We start from the raw sequence: 12,548 nt of genomic DNA on the forward strand, positions 1-12,548 counted from the left end.
TACACAGATTCTTCATATGTGGCCGTACATACCAGTATAGTTTATGCCAGACCCATACGGTTGCTGGTATAATAGATGTGATGGGAACTATTCCGTAGTGAGTGAGCGGCGTCCCACTACACTAAATATACAAGCGGCGTCCCACTACACTAAATATACAAGCGGCGTCCTGCTTCACAGAAAGTCACTTGACAGAGCTCGTGTTGCTGGTCTTACTACTGTACAGCATAAGGTAGAGTTCTTACCGGGATGTGATTTGTATTTGCGCCGTCTTATGAGATGTATTGCACCTTTAGTATAACTGTTATCACTTACGGTTTGGCGTCCTCACCGCTTCTCTATACCACGCTGGCTAGCACCGCACTCTGAGCTTTGTCTGTATTCCGGTGCCGTTCACTCTGTGACCGATGCCGTGCTGCACGCGGATGAGATCTATATTCAGCGGCTTGAGATGACTCTCGGTGTCTTTATTACAGATGGTTCCTTTATGCTGTATTTGTGGTCCAGCAGTACTTTCTTGGCATTGGTGATGAGGGTCTTCTTATCCTTTCATAGGAGAATGGTACCAGACGTGTTTCGGGACTACTAACTGTCCCTTCCTCAGTGGTACCACTGTATGGGTCTGGCATAAACTATACTGGTATGTACTTTTATTATTTGAGGATCACCTCTATGCACTGTTAGAGGATTTTAACATTACAGGAAATACGGTCATACGTGTAGTGTTATACTGTGCGTTTTTTAAGGATCACCTTTCTTGATTGTTGGAAGACTTTATGTTATAGGATTGCTGCTACCGTTAGCTTTTTGCACAATCTACATAACCCTTCATTCCCTATTGTTTTTATTGTTTCATTGTCTATTTGTATCAATAAATTGCTTTCAATCAGCCCATGTGTCAGTGAGTGTCCAGTCGTTACTTTTTATACGATTTTTCATGTAGAGTGGGTGAAACTATCCAGCTGTGAGCACCACGCTTTGGCTATCTGACACTTTGGTGCAGCTTCATATTTTGCTTTTTAGATTTCCTGAGTACTGTATTTCCTGAACAGAATTATGGAGGTGGCCATCTTGACTCTTAAAGTTCTTAAAGGGGTTCTCCCATGAAAAATATTTTACGGTTTTCAAACCAGCACCTGGATCTAAATACTTTTGTAATTGCTAATAATTAAAAATGTATTATAGTTTACTCAATAAACTTAGTTATTCAATAAAATCTATCTGTACAGCGCCACCTGCTGTTTGTTCTTTTTCTTATTTCTTTGTCCTGCTCACGGAGGTGGCCGCACATGCTCAGTTTCATTCAACTGCCTCCTGAGCTGTGATAGGCAGAGCTGAGACACGCCTCCTGCGCTGTGATAGGAAGAGCTGAGGCACGCCCCCTGAGCTGCAGTAGAAAAGACACTCCCCCTGAGCTGTCAGCAGAGAAGACACTCCCCCTGAGCTGTCAGCTTGATATAAATCTAGCAGATCAATGAATGGGGAGATCTCTGGATGGCTGGTTCTAGCTTTGTTAGAAAGAGGACCCCATGTCCTATATGATGTCCGATTTTCATTTTTTACATTAATCATAGGATAACTCCTTTAACAGCATTTAGAGATATGCTTTACAGCAGCCCCATGGGCCATAGACACAATAGCCAGGAGCGGACCCATTGACTTCTATGGGAGAGTTTTCTAGGCAGGCTCTGTGACCACGAGGGAGTAGATAAGCTGTCGTATCACCTATTGTAAATGGTGGATTCTATATTATCTCTATAGAGGTGTTACTTGTCACTGTAATCCTGCCTGTGGTGATAATAAAATGACTGCTGAAAAGTGATCTGTACAGAGCAAGAAGTGGCGCCTATTATTAGGCTTAGTGGCCAGTGCGAAAACTACAGGGTTTTATGTTTCTTTGTTATATAGATATTGGCATGAAAAATTAAAAATAAGATCAAAAAAACTTTCAAAATATGTGTAACATAAAAACTATTTAAAAGATAGGTAATTTTCTGATGACACATTCCCTTTCATAGGCAGGAAATCTACTTTATTCAAATACTTTTATGAGTCTATGTGACATGATTTATTTCCTGAGTGTTTAGTGGTTGCCAGAAAAAGCATAAGGATCCAATGCACTGACTGACTGCAGGGCTCATGCTTATACACAGCAGCTAATCTGTGCAAGTAGAGCTGCAGTGTAAAGCATATGGGAGGTAGAAGACGCTTCATCTAATGAGAGAAGAGGTGGATTTCAGACAACCAATAGATAATGCAAAGCTTCATGATAAAAAGCTACATAACCGTACTTGTGCTGTACGGCTCATTGGAAGATGTAATGAAAAGTCATGGGTCCTCAAAACACAAAAGATTCTCATGGTATGTAAAATTATCGTCTAACGTAAGATATACAGTGCGGGACAATCTCACCTACAGGAGGTCTTATTTTTTCCAGGTACAGTTTGTCCTCCTCGCCGTGTGCCGTTGTGACCACCGTGGCTCCTCTATGATGGGACAGCTGAATAGCCAGTGTGCCAAAAGGCTACAAAAAAAAATGTGTAGGACAGATTTACTAAGCAAAACGAGTACGAATTCTGGTGCAAATTGTGCCCACAAATTGAGTGCATCGATCACATAGTTTCCATTTAAATCTACCAAGACAGTTCTGAAAAGGGAACTTGATTACGAGTTTTAAAATATGACAAATTTAATAATTGGGCGGGCGGGGGGAGGGGGTGTCATTTTTGGGCTCTTATATAAAGGTAAATGTACGCCATCCATGGGTAGACTAGAATGACCAAATTCATTGTGCCATGTGCGTCACTGACTTTTTGGGTACAAATTTGCATTCATCCCTTTTAACCAATTTTGGTTTTTGCATTTTCATTTTTTACTTCTTGCCTTCCTGGAGCCGTAATTTTTTTATTTTTTCATCCATATAGCCGTATGAGAGCGTCCTTTCTAATGGCACCATTTTATGCTGCATAGGATGTAGTGGGAATCTGGGGGGGGAAATGCAATTCTGCCATAGTTTTATTGGTCTTATTTTTACGGTCTTCCCTGTCATAGACAGGGCTCCATAGGAACATTGCTGTGGCAAGGCCTTGAATCCTTCAGGGGGCCTCTGCACAGGGAACCGTTCCAGCCCAGTGAGTGCAATGCTCCCAGGGTTGTAATCGCAATTGACCATGGCATCTGAGGGGTTAATGTCTGCTGTGTCCAACAGGGGTCAACCGACGGCTACAGCGGCCGCCATGTTTAACGTATGGACTTTTATATATATATATATATATATATATATATATATATATATATATATATATATATATATATATATATATATATATATATATATATATATACACACACACACATAGCAGTCGTCTTTAAGGAGTTAAAGGAGTCTTCCAGTTTGCAGGGACAAATATAACAAGCACAGTACCGTACACTGTATGGTGGCTGTATTCACTGCAATGGACCTGAGCTGCACAAAGGCCATGTTATTGATGCATGATAAATAACAGGCTTAAAAGGTGTTATCCAATTCCTATAATGCCCCCATAATGCCCGGGCACCTCATACAGGTTATACTTACCCCACTCCCTGGCACCTGCATCGCTTCTGCTCCCCGCACAGCCGCCGCTGCATCCCCCCATCGCGCAAATCACAATATACAGGGAGGGGCCACCAATAGCAGACCGCAACGGGAACAAGCCTCCCGAGTGCCTCCCTAGCCAGGCCCGGTTTTAGACAAAATGTGGCCCTGGGCAAAATAAAAAATGGGTCCCCAAATCTCGTAATAATGTACTAACACAGTTACATTCTGTAGATTCCGGCTCTCCCTCACAGATTTACACCCCGTAAAGCTCCTCACACAGATCTGAACCCTCATGGCCCCAGAATATGCCACATGCCCCCTCCCCTCACAGCAATGAGTTCCCCTCGCTCACGGCATCTGAGAGTGTTAAAAACAAGAAGCGTAGGATTCCTCTTCAGGCGCGCTTTCCCCCAGTGGAGATTGGGGAAAGCACCCTGTTCTAAAAAGAAGCCACAGCCTGTACTAGACTTCCAGGCTCATTGTTAGTATATCCCAGTTCAGGCCACTAGATGGCAGCACTGAACGGTGATATAGTCTTTTCTATACAGACTAATGTAGCAATTTACATCTGATGATTGTAAGTTGTTGTCCCCTTGGGGGACTTAACAAAAAGTTAAAAAAATAAAAAAAAAATATGTTTTTAACCCCTTAAGGACCAGGCTCATTTTCACCTTCAGGACCAGGCCATTTTTTGCAAACCTGACCAGTGTCACTTTAAGTGCTCATAACTTTAAAACGCTTCGACTTACCCAGGCCGTTCTGAGATTGTTTTTTCGTCACATATTGTACTTCATGACACTGCTAAAATTGGGTCAAAAAAGTTAATTTTTTTGCATAAAAAAATACATTTTTTACCAAAAATTTTGAAAAATTAGCAAATTTCAAAGTTTCAGTTTCTCTACTTCTGTAATACATAGTAATACCCCCAAAAATTGTGATGACTTTACATTCCCCATATGTCTACTTCATGTTTGTAGCATTTTGGGAATGATATTTTATTTTTTGGGGATGTTACAAGGCTTAGAAGTTTAGAAGCAAATTTTGAAATTTTTGAGAAATCTTCAAAATCCCACTTTTTATGGACCAGTTCAGGTTTGCAGTCATATTGTGAGGCTTAGATAATAGAAACCTCCCAAAAATGACCCCATTCTAGAAACTACACCCCTCAAGGTATTCAAAACTGTTTTTTCAAACTTTATTAACCCTTTAGGTCTTCCACAAGAGTTGATGGCAGATGGAGAAACAATTTTGAAATTTCTATTTTTTGGAAAATTTTCCAATATAATCAATTTTTTCCAGGAGTAAAACAAGGGTTAACTGCCAAACAACACTCAAAATGGGTTGCCCTGATTCTGTAGTTTGCAGAAACACCCCATATGTGGTCGTAAACTACTGTTTGGCCGAACGGTAGCACATAGAAGGAGGGGAACACCATATGGGTTTTGGAAGGCAGATTTTGCAGGACTGGTTTTGTTTATACCATGTCCCATTTGAAGCCCCCTGTTGCACCCCTAGAATAGAAATTTCAAAAAAGTGACTCCATCTAAGAAAGTACACCCCTCAAGGTATTCAAAACTGGGTTTACAAACTTTGTTAACCCTTTAGGTGTTCCACAAGAGTTAATGGCAGATGGAGAAACAATTTAGAAATTTCTATTTTTTGGAAAATTTTCCAATATAATCAGTTTTTTCCAGGAGTAAAACAAGGGTTAACTGCCAAACAAAACTCAAAATGGGTTGCCCTGATTCTGTAGTTTGCAAAAACACCCCAAATGTGGTCGTAAACTACTGTTTGGCTAAACGGCAGGACATAGAAGAAGGGGAACGCCATACGGTTTTTGGAAGGCAGATTTTGCTGGACTGGTTTATTTACACCATGTACCCTTTCAAGCCCCCTGATGCACCCCTAGAGTAGAAACTCCATAAAAGTGACCCCATCTAGGAAACTACGGGATAAGGTGGTTGTTGTTTTGGGACAATTTTTGGGGTAAATTAGATTTTTGGTTGCTCTATATTACTCTTTTTTGAGGCAATGTAACAAAAAAATTTAATTCTAAAATTGTTTCTACATTCGCTATTTAGTTTTGTGGAACACCTAAAGGGTTAACATAGTTTGTAAAGTAATTTTTGAATACCTTGAGGGGTGTAGTTTCTTAGATGGGGTCACTTTTTTGGAGTTTCTAGTCTAGGCTACATCAGGGGGGGCTTCTAATGGGACATGGTGTAAAAAAAAAAAACTGTCCATCAAAATCTGCCTTCCAGAAACCGTATGGAGTTCCCTTCGTTCTATGCCCTGCCGTGCGGCTATATAGCCATTTACGACCACATATGGGGTGTTTCTGCAAACTACAGAATTGGGGCAATAAATGTTTAGTTTTGTTTGGCTGTTAACCCTTGCTTTATTACCGGCAAAATGGATTTAAATTTAAATTTTGCCCAAAAATAGGTGTTTTGGCACCGTTTTTATTTTATATTTTTAACACCGTTCATCCGAGGCGTTTGGTAAAAAGTTATTTTTATAGCGACGACTTTTACGCACGCGACGATGCCCAATATGTATGGCTCTCAGACTTTGGAGACACTAAGCAGGCATCCTAAAACTGCGGCCCTCCAGATGTTGTAAAACTACAATTCCCACCATGCCCTGATGATGGCTGTAGGTTGTCTGGGCATGCTGGGAGTTATAGTTTTACAACATCTGGAGGGCCGCAGTTTGAGGATGCCTGCACTAAAACTAATATTTTTTGGGGAAAGAAAAATTGTTTTCGTGTCTCCAAAGTCTGAGAGCCATAGTGTTTTATGTTCTCTAGTGAACTGTTGGGGATTATAAAAATTTAGTACTCCATGGAAGTGTGATACTCCCTGAAGCAATCGATAATGCAGAGGCCCGGATGATCGGGGCACGTGTCACATTGAGTTGTGGTGTCCTTCCGTATCCCCCTCTTGTGACACACTCTGCACTTTTTTTGGGTTCGTCCCTTCTTTCCAGTATGGGGGACCACACCTGGAAAGTGTTGGCCAGGGACGATCCGGGCGCCTCCAGTTCCCGAGGTACTCCGGCCTGCTCTTTCCCGGTCCGAAAAGATCAGGTCTTTGAGGACTGCCTCATAGAATTGGAGGAATGTCCCTGTGCTGCCAGCGCTTCGGGATAGTACAAAAGAGTTGTACATGGCAACCTGCACCATGTAGACCGCAACTTTTTTGTACCATGCCCGGGTTTTGCGCATGGCGTTATATGGCGTGAGGACTTGATCAGAGAGATCAACTCCTCCCATATACCGATTGTAGTCGACGATACAATCGGGCTTGAGGACCGTTGCCGCGGTACCTCGCACAGGGACTGGGGTGGTGCTGTTACCGTGGATTGTGGACAGCATAAGGACATCCCTCTTGTCCTTATACCTGACCAGCAACAGGTTTCCACTGGTAAGTGCACGGGTCTCACCCCTGGGGATAGGTACCTGGAGGGGGTAGGCAGGGAGGCCGCGTTGATTTTTCCGCACGGTCCCACAAGCGAACGTGGATCTGGCGGCAAGGGACCTGAACAAGGGAATGCTGGTATAAAAGTTGTCCACGTACAAGTGGTAACCCTTATCCAGCAGTGGGTACATAAGGTCCCACACGAGTTTCCCGGTAACACCCAGAGTGGGGGGACATTCTGGTGGTTGAATCCGGGAATCTCGCCCCTCGTACACACGAAATTTGTAAGTGTACCCTGAGGTACTCTCACAAATTTTGTATAGCTTCACGCCATACCTCGCCCGCTTTGTGGGAATGTATTGGCGGAAACTGAGTCTCCCCTTGAACGCAACGAGAGACTCATCAACCGCGACCTCCCTTCCAGGTACGTAGGCCTGCTGAAATGTGGCCCCAAAGTGATCGATGACCGGCCGTATCTTGTACAGCCGGTCATAGGCAGGATCACCTCGGGGTGGACATGCTGCATTATCGGAATAATGCAGACATTTCCGGATGGCCTCAAACCGGTGACGTGTCATGACCATACTGTACAGTGGGGTCTGGTACAGGACGTCCCCACTCCAGTATTGCCTGACACTGGGTTTTTGGACTAGACCCATATGCAGCACGAGGCCCCAAAATGTCCTCATCTCGGCTGCACTGACCGGCGTCCAGCCACCGGGTCTAGCCAAAACTGAGCCTGGGTTTTGAGCGACGAACTGTTGGGCGTACAGATTCGTCTGCTCCACCATCAAATTCACCAGTGGGTTACTGAAAAAAAAACTAAAAAAGTCTATTTCAGTAAACCCCACTGTGGGAATCTGGATTCCAGGATTGCCAGCGAAATCCGGAATCTCAGGCTCAAAGTCCACTGGGGGACACCAGCTAAGTTCATCGGCAGGGGGCTCCGGTGAACTTATTTGGTGGGCCGGGAAACCAGTACGAACCCCAGGGCGGCTCGTACTAGGGTGGGCCACAGGATCCCTAGCATGTGTGGCCCCTGGCTCCGCCTGGCGGCGTCTCCGCTGCCTTGGTGGCTCATCGTCATCCGATGATGATGAGGAGGATGCGGATGACAAAAGGAACGTGGGGTCATCCTCATCCTCACTGGGGCTCTCAGAGTCGGAGGCAATCTGGGCATATGCCTCCTCGGCCGAGAACACCCGGCGGGCCATGGGTGTGTGTGTGTGCGCGTGTGTATGTGCGTGCGTGTAAACCTTTATTCTATGTGCGTGTGTGTGGGGGCACGGGTGTTCACGTACTAAAAAGTCCAGGCAAAAAAAATGGGCAAGTGTTAGGAAAAAAAAAAAAAAAAAAAAAGTTCAAACTTGCTGATCAGCGGTTCAACGCTGATCAGCGGTCGGTGGGGTGGTGGGGCGGGCGATGCGCTAACAGTGGACGGACGCTAAAAAGTGCCGGCCAGTCAGCGCACGCAGAAAAAAAAAAAAAAAAAGTGGTGGTGGGGGAAGGGTCTGGTGGTGGGGGGGAGGGGGTTGGTGGGGCAAGTGGCAGGGGGGGTCTGGGGTCTGAAAGTTGAAAAAAAAAAGTTTGGAATAAATGTGCTTTTTTTTTTTTTTTTTTTTTCTAACTTTTCCCTTCTATCCCTGCCTAAAGGTGCCTCTCCCTCACTGACCCTAACCTACCTGGGTGGCGATGGGTGCAGGAGGGTGATGGATGCCGATTTAGGGGGACACAGGAGCTGGTGCTGGACGATGCTGCACGGTCAGGGTGCTGGACAGGAAGAGGAGGGGAGAGAGGAGCGCAGGAAGTTTGAATCTCGCGCCTCTCTCCCCTGCACCAATCAGCACCCTGGACAGCGGCGTTCAGCACCAGGGCCAGCTCCGCCTCTGCAAATCCTCGGACTGCGATTGGTGGTGTAAAATTACGCCACCGATCGCAGTCTTTTTCCGGTTCATCGGGTCACAGGACACCCGAATGGACCGGAAACGCAGAAAACCGCAGGTCTGAATTGACCTGCGGTTTTCTGCGATCGCCGATACGGGGGGGTCCAATGACCCCCCCCCTGCGTTGTTACGGGATGCCGGCTGAATGATTTCAGCCGAAATCCCGTTTCGATTAACCCCCGCGGCGCCGGAATTCAGATTTTAAGTCAGGACGTACCGGTACGTCCTCGGTCCTTAAGGACTCGGGAAATAGGGCGTACCGGTACGTCCTCGGTCCTTAAGGGGTTAAAATATAATTTTTTTTTAAAAACAATTAAAAATGACCCCCATTCCTCTAAATAAAAAGAAACAGAAAAAAATAAATTGCATTATGGGCCTCGCCACATGCGAAAACACCCATACTATTAAAATATTAAATTAAGTTAGCCCATATGGTGATTGGCGTAAAATCCGAATTGTGTTTTCTTCATCACTTTATCTCCCAAGAAAATTGAATAAAAAGTGATCAAGTCATACACAACCCAAAATGGTATGGTCAAAAACGACAGATCGTTCCACAAAAATGAGCCCCCGCACATCTCCGTAGACATAACTATAAAAAAGTTATGACGGTCAGAATATCGCGATAAAAATATTTTTATTTTATTTTTTTACAAAGAGAGAGTCCTGATGAGGCTTAGCGTACTGCAGTGAGTGGGCCTATAGACGTCCTGAGCGGGGTTGCTGTTCGGGTTGCCACCTTTCCCAACAAAAAATACTGGTTACATAAGTAAGGCTACTTTCACACTAGCGTTTTGACTTTCCGTTTGTGAGATGCGTCATGGGCTCTCACATGCGGTCCAAAACGGATCAGTTTTGCCCTAATGTATTCTGAATGGAAAAGGATCCACTCAGAATGCGTCAGTTTGCCTCCGTTCAGTCACCATTCCGCTCTGGAGGCCGAAACCAAAACGCTGCCTTAAGCGTTTTTGCTGTCCGTCTGACGAAGTGTAAACCAAACGGATCCGTCCTGGCACACAATGTAAGTCAGTGGGGATGGATCCGTTTTCTCTGACACAATCTGGCACAATAGAAAACGGATTGGTCTCCCATTGACTTTCAATGGTGTTCATGATGGATCCATCATGGCTATAGAAGACATAATACAACAGGATCCGTTCATGACGGATACATGCGGTTGTATTATGTTAACAGAAGCGTTTTTTGCAGATCCATGACGGATCCGCAAAAAACACTAATGTCAGAGTAGCCTTAAATAGGTTGGTGTGGGTTAATACAAGTCTTATTTGATCATAATTTACGTTTTTCTCAATAAATTTAAACTTTTCACTGTTGGGGACACCCTGTGTATTTAAGTCTTTTTTAGCTTCTTTTTTTAAACAGTTTGTCGGGATTCTAACTCACAACTTTCCACATTAAAGGCAAGAAGCCTTAACCACTGGGCTATAGAGCTCAATGATATATTATCACTGAAAAACCTCATAGAAGTTTCTCTTGTGTTATACTACACATATATATAACTATGAGGGTTTTTTAGCAGTGACTTAGCATGGAGCTCTAAAGCCCAGTGGTTAAGGTTTTTCCCTGTAATGTAAAAGGTTGTGATTTTGATTCCCCATTTTAAAGGTTGGTGTGGGTTAATAAGTGTGTTATTTGATCATATTTTACTTTTTGCTCCTCCTTTTTTTTTCTCAATTAAATCAAACATATCAATATTTGGGACACCCTGTGTATTTAAGTCTTATTTAGCCTCTATTTTTAAACAGTTTCTGTGGGGATTCTAACATTACCTTCTACATTAAAGGCAAGAACCTTAACCACTGGGCTATAGATCTCAATGATAAGTCAGTGCTGAAAAACTTCTTTGAAGTTTCTCTTGTGTTAAAAACCTCATAGTTTCTCTTCCATTAGGTTTGTCAGCAGTGACTTAGCATTGAGCTCTATAGCCCAGTGGTTAAGGTTCTTGCCGTTGTGAGTTCGAATCCCCACAGAAACATTAAAATGTAGTCTAAAACAGATTTATATACACAGGGTGTCCCCAAGCATAATGGTCATGTTTATAACACTGACTCCATATATGGAGAAAAAGCCACCAAGGGGGCACCACAGACTTTAATGATCACTGAAGAAAACACTAAAAATTATACTAGTTGCTGTGAGAGCTATTTAAACAATAAAAGTAATTTCAATGATAAAATAAAAGGACTCACTTCACTGAGGAGGAGGTCAAAGGGACAAAGCTTAAGACACCCGTTGACTCTACCTCCCCCGCCAGGATCGCTTGTAGTGTGTCAGGAACAAACACGGGTTACTTCTTGTGGTTTCCCATTATCATCATCATCATCATCATCACAGGTGGGCTCAACGCCTTTCGGGGGTTTTCAAAATACCCCCTTCTTCAGGAGCAGTCAGAATAAAAACAACAACACAGCCAACTTTTATTTTTCATTCTGACTGCTCCTGGCGGGGGAGTTAACGGGTGTCTTGAGCTTTATCCCTTTGACCTCCTCCTCAGTGAAGTAAGTCATTTTATTTCTTTTATTATTGAAATAGCTCTCACAGCAACTACTATAATTTTTTTGTGTTTTCTTCAGTGATCATTAGAGTCTGTGGCGCCCCCTTGGTGGCTTTTGGTTTACACATTTTACGGAGTAGCTGGTCTACTCACTGAGCCACCACCAGCAGCCTCCTGCTCTCACTATATCCCACTTCACACCCCCCCCCCCCCACACACACTTCCTCCCCCTCTAGTCCCCCCCTCTGGCGCCCTGCCTGTTATTCCGAGATTCCCCTTTTTTTCAAGGGATTTTTCCGATTGACACCCTTACCTTTTTCTCAATTTTTCTTTTTGTTTTGTATCGATATATGGAGTCAGAGCAGGGACGCCTAAGTCGGGAAATTCCCCACTCTGGAGTCCCGACATCTGCCTGGACTGAAGCAGGGGCCCTCTTAGAGGATCGGGGCCCTGGCCAACTGCACCCCTGTCGAAGCAAAGGTGAAACCCGGGTCGGGTGATAGACGGGAAGCCGCCTGTATTGTTTTATATGCCTATATTCCTCGCATGTTTATGAGTATAATAAAACCTGGTGTGTGATTATATCTCATTGCGGTGCTTCACTATCTCTGCCTATCTGGCCTAGGCTGTTATAGGACAGGTGAATGGACGTGTAGCAAGGAACCAGTGATTGGCGTATTGATTAATGTCAACGCAAGCTGAAGTGGTCCGAGTGGATTCTCTGGTGAGCAGCGCGGTTTTAATTTTATGAAGATTGGAATTCGGTGTGAATAGAACCCACCACGCCTTAAACCTGCAGCGCTTAAAGTAGGATGGACTATTCGGAACGGACTGTCTTATTTTACCAGTTTGCCGGCCCTGTCCCTAGCGGCCTGCTATTGGCTGACCCCCCTCAGTTGCTGCATGTTTTGATCCACACGACAGGGAGATGCGGCGGCTGTGCGGGCCTCAGGAGCGACGCGGATGCTGGGGAGCGGGGTAAGTATAACCTGTATGAGGTGCCCAGGCATTTTTGGGGTATTATAGGGGTTGGACAACCCCTTTAAGAAGCAGATCGGCAGGAGTGCTGGGAGTCGGACCTCCACGGATCA

General features: G+C 44.3%; 1 protein-coding gene across 2 annotated transcripts in view; it reads right to left on the minus strand.

Annotated features, from left to right (window-relative positions):
* Positions 1–12,548, minus strand: part of CRYZL1 (crystallin zeta like 1) — a 37,303-nt gene that overhangs the window by 9,557 nt on the left and 15,198 nt on the right. For both annotated transcript variants that reach the window (XR_006388178.1, XM_044284449.1), the window contains exon 8: positions 2,413–2,524. Coding sequence is in view for 1 of the 2 variants with exons in the window: in XM_044284449.1 (XP_044140384.1) it covers positions 2,413–2,524 (112 nt within the window). In the remaining variant the exon portion in view is untranslated. The remainder of the gene's footprint in view (positions 1–2,412; positions 2,525–12,548) is intronic.

The sequence above is a fragment of the Bufo gargarizans genome, chromosome 3 (genome assembly GCF_014858855.1).
Source record: "Bufo gargarizans isolate SCDJY-AF-19 chromosome 3, ASM1485885v1, whole genome shotgun sequence".
Taxonomy (NCBI): domain Eukaryota; kingdom Metazoa; phylum Chordata; class Amphibia; order Anura; family Bufonidae; genus Bufo; species Bufo gargarizans.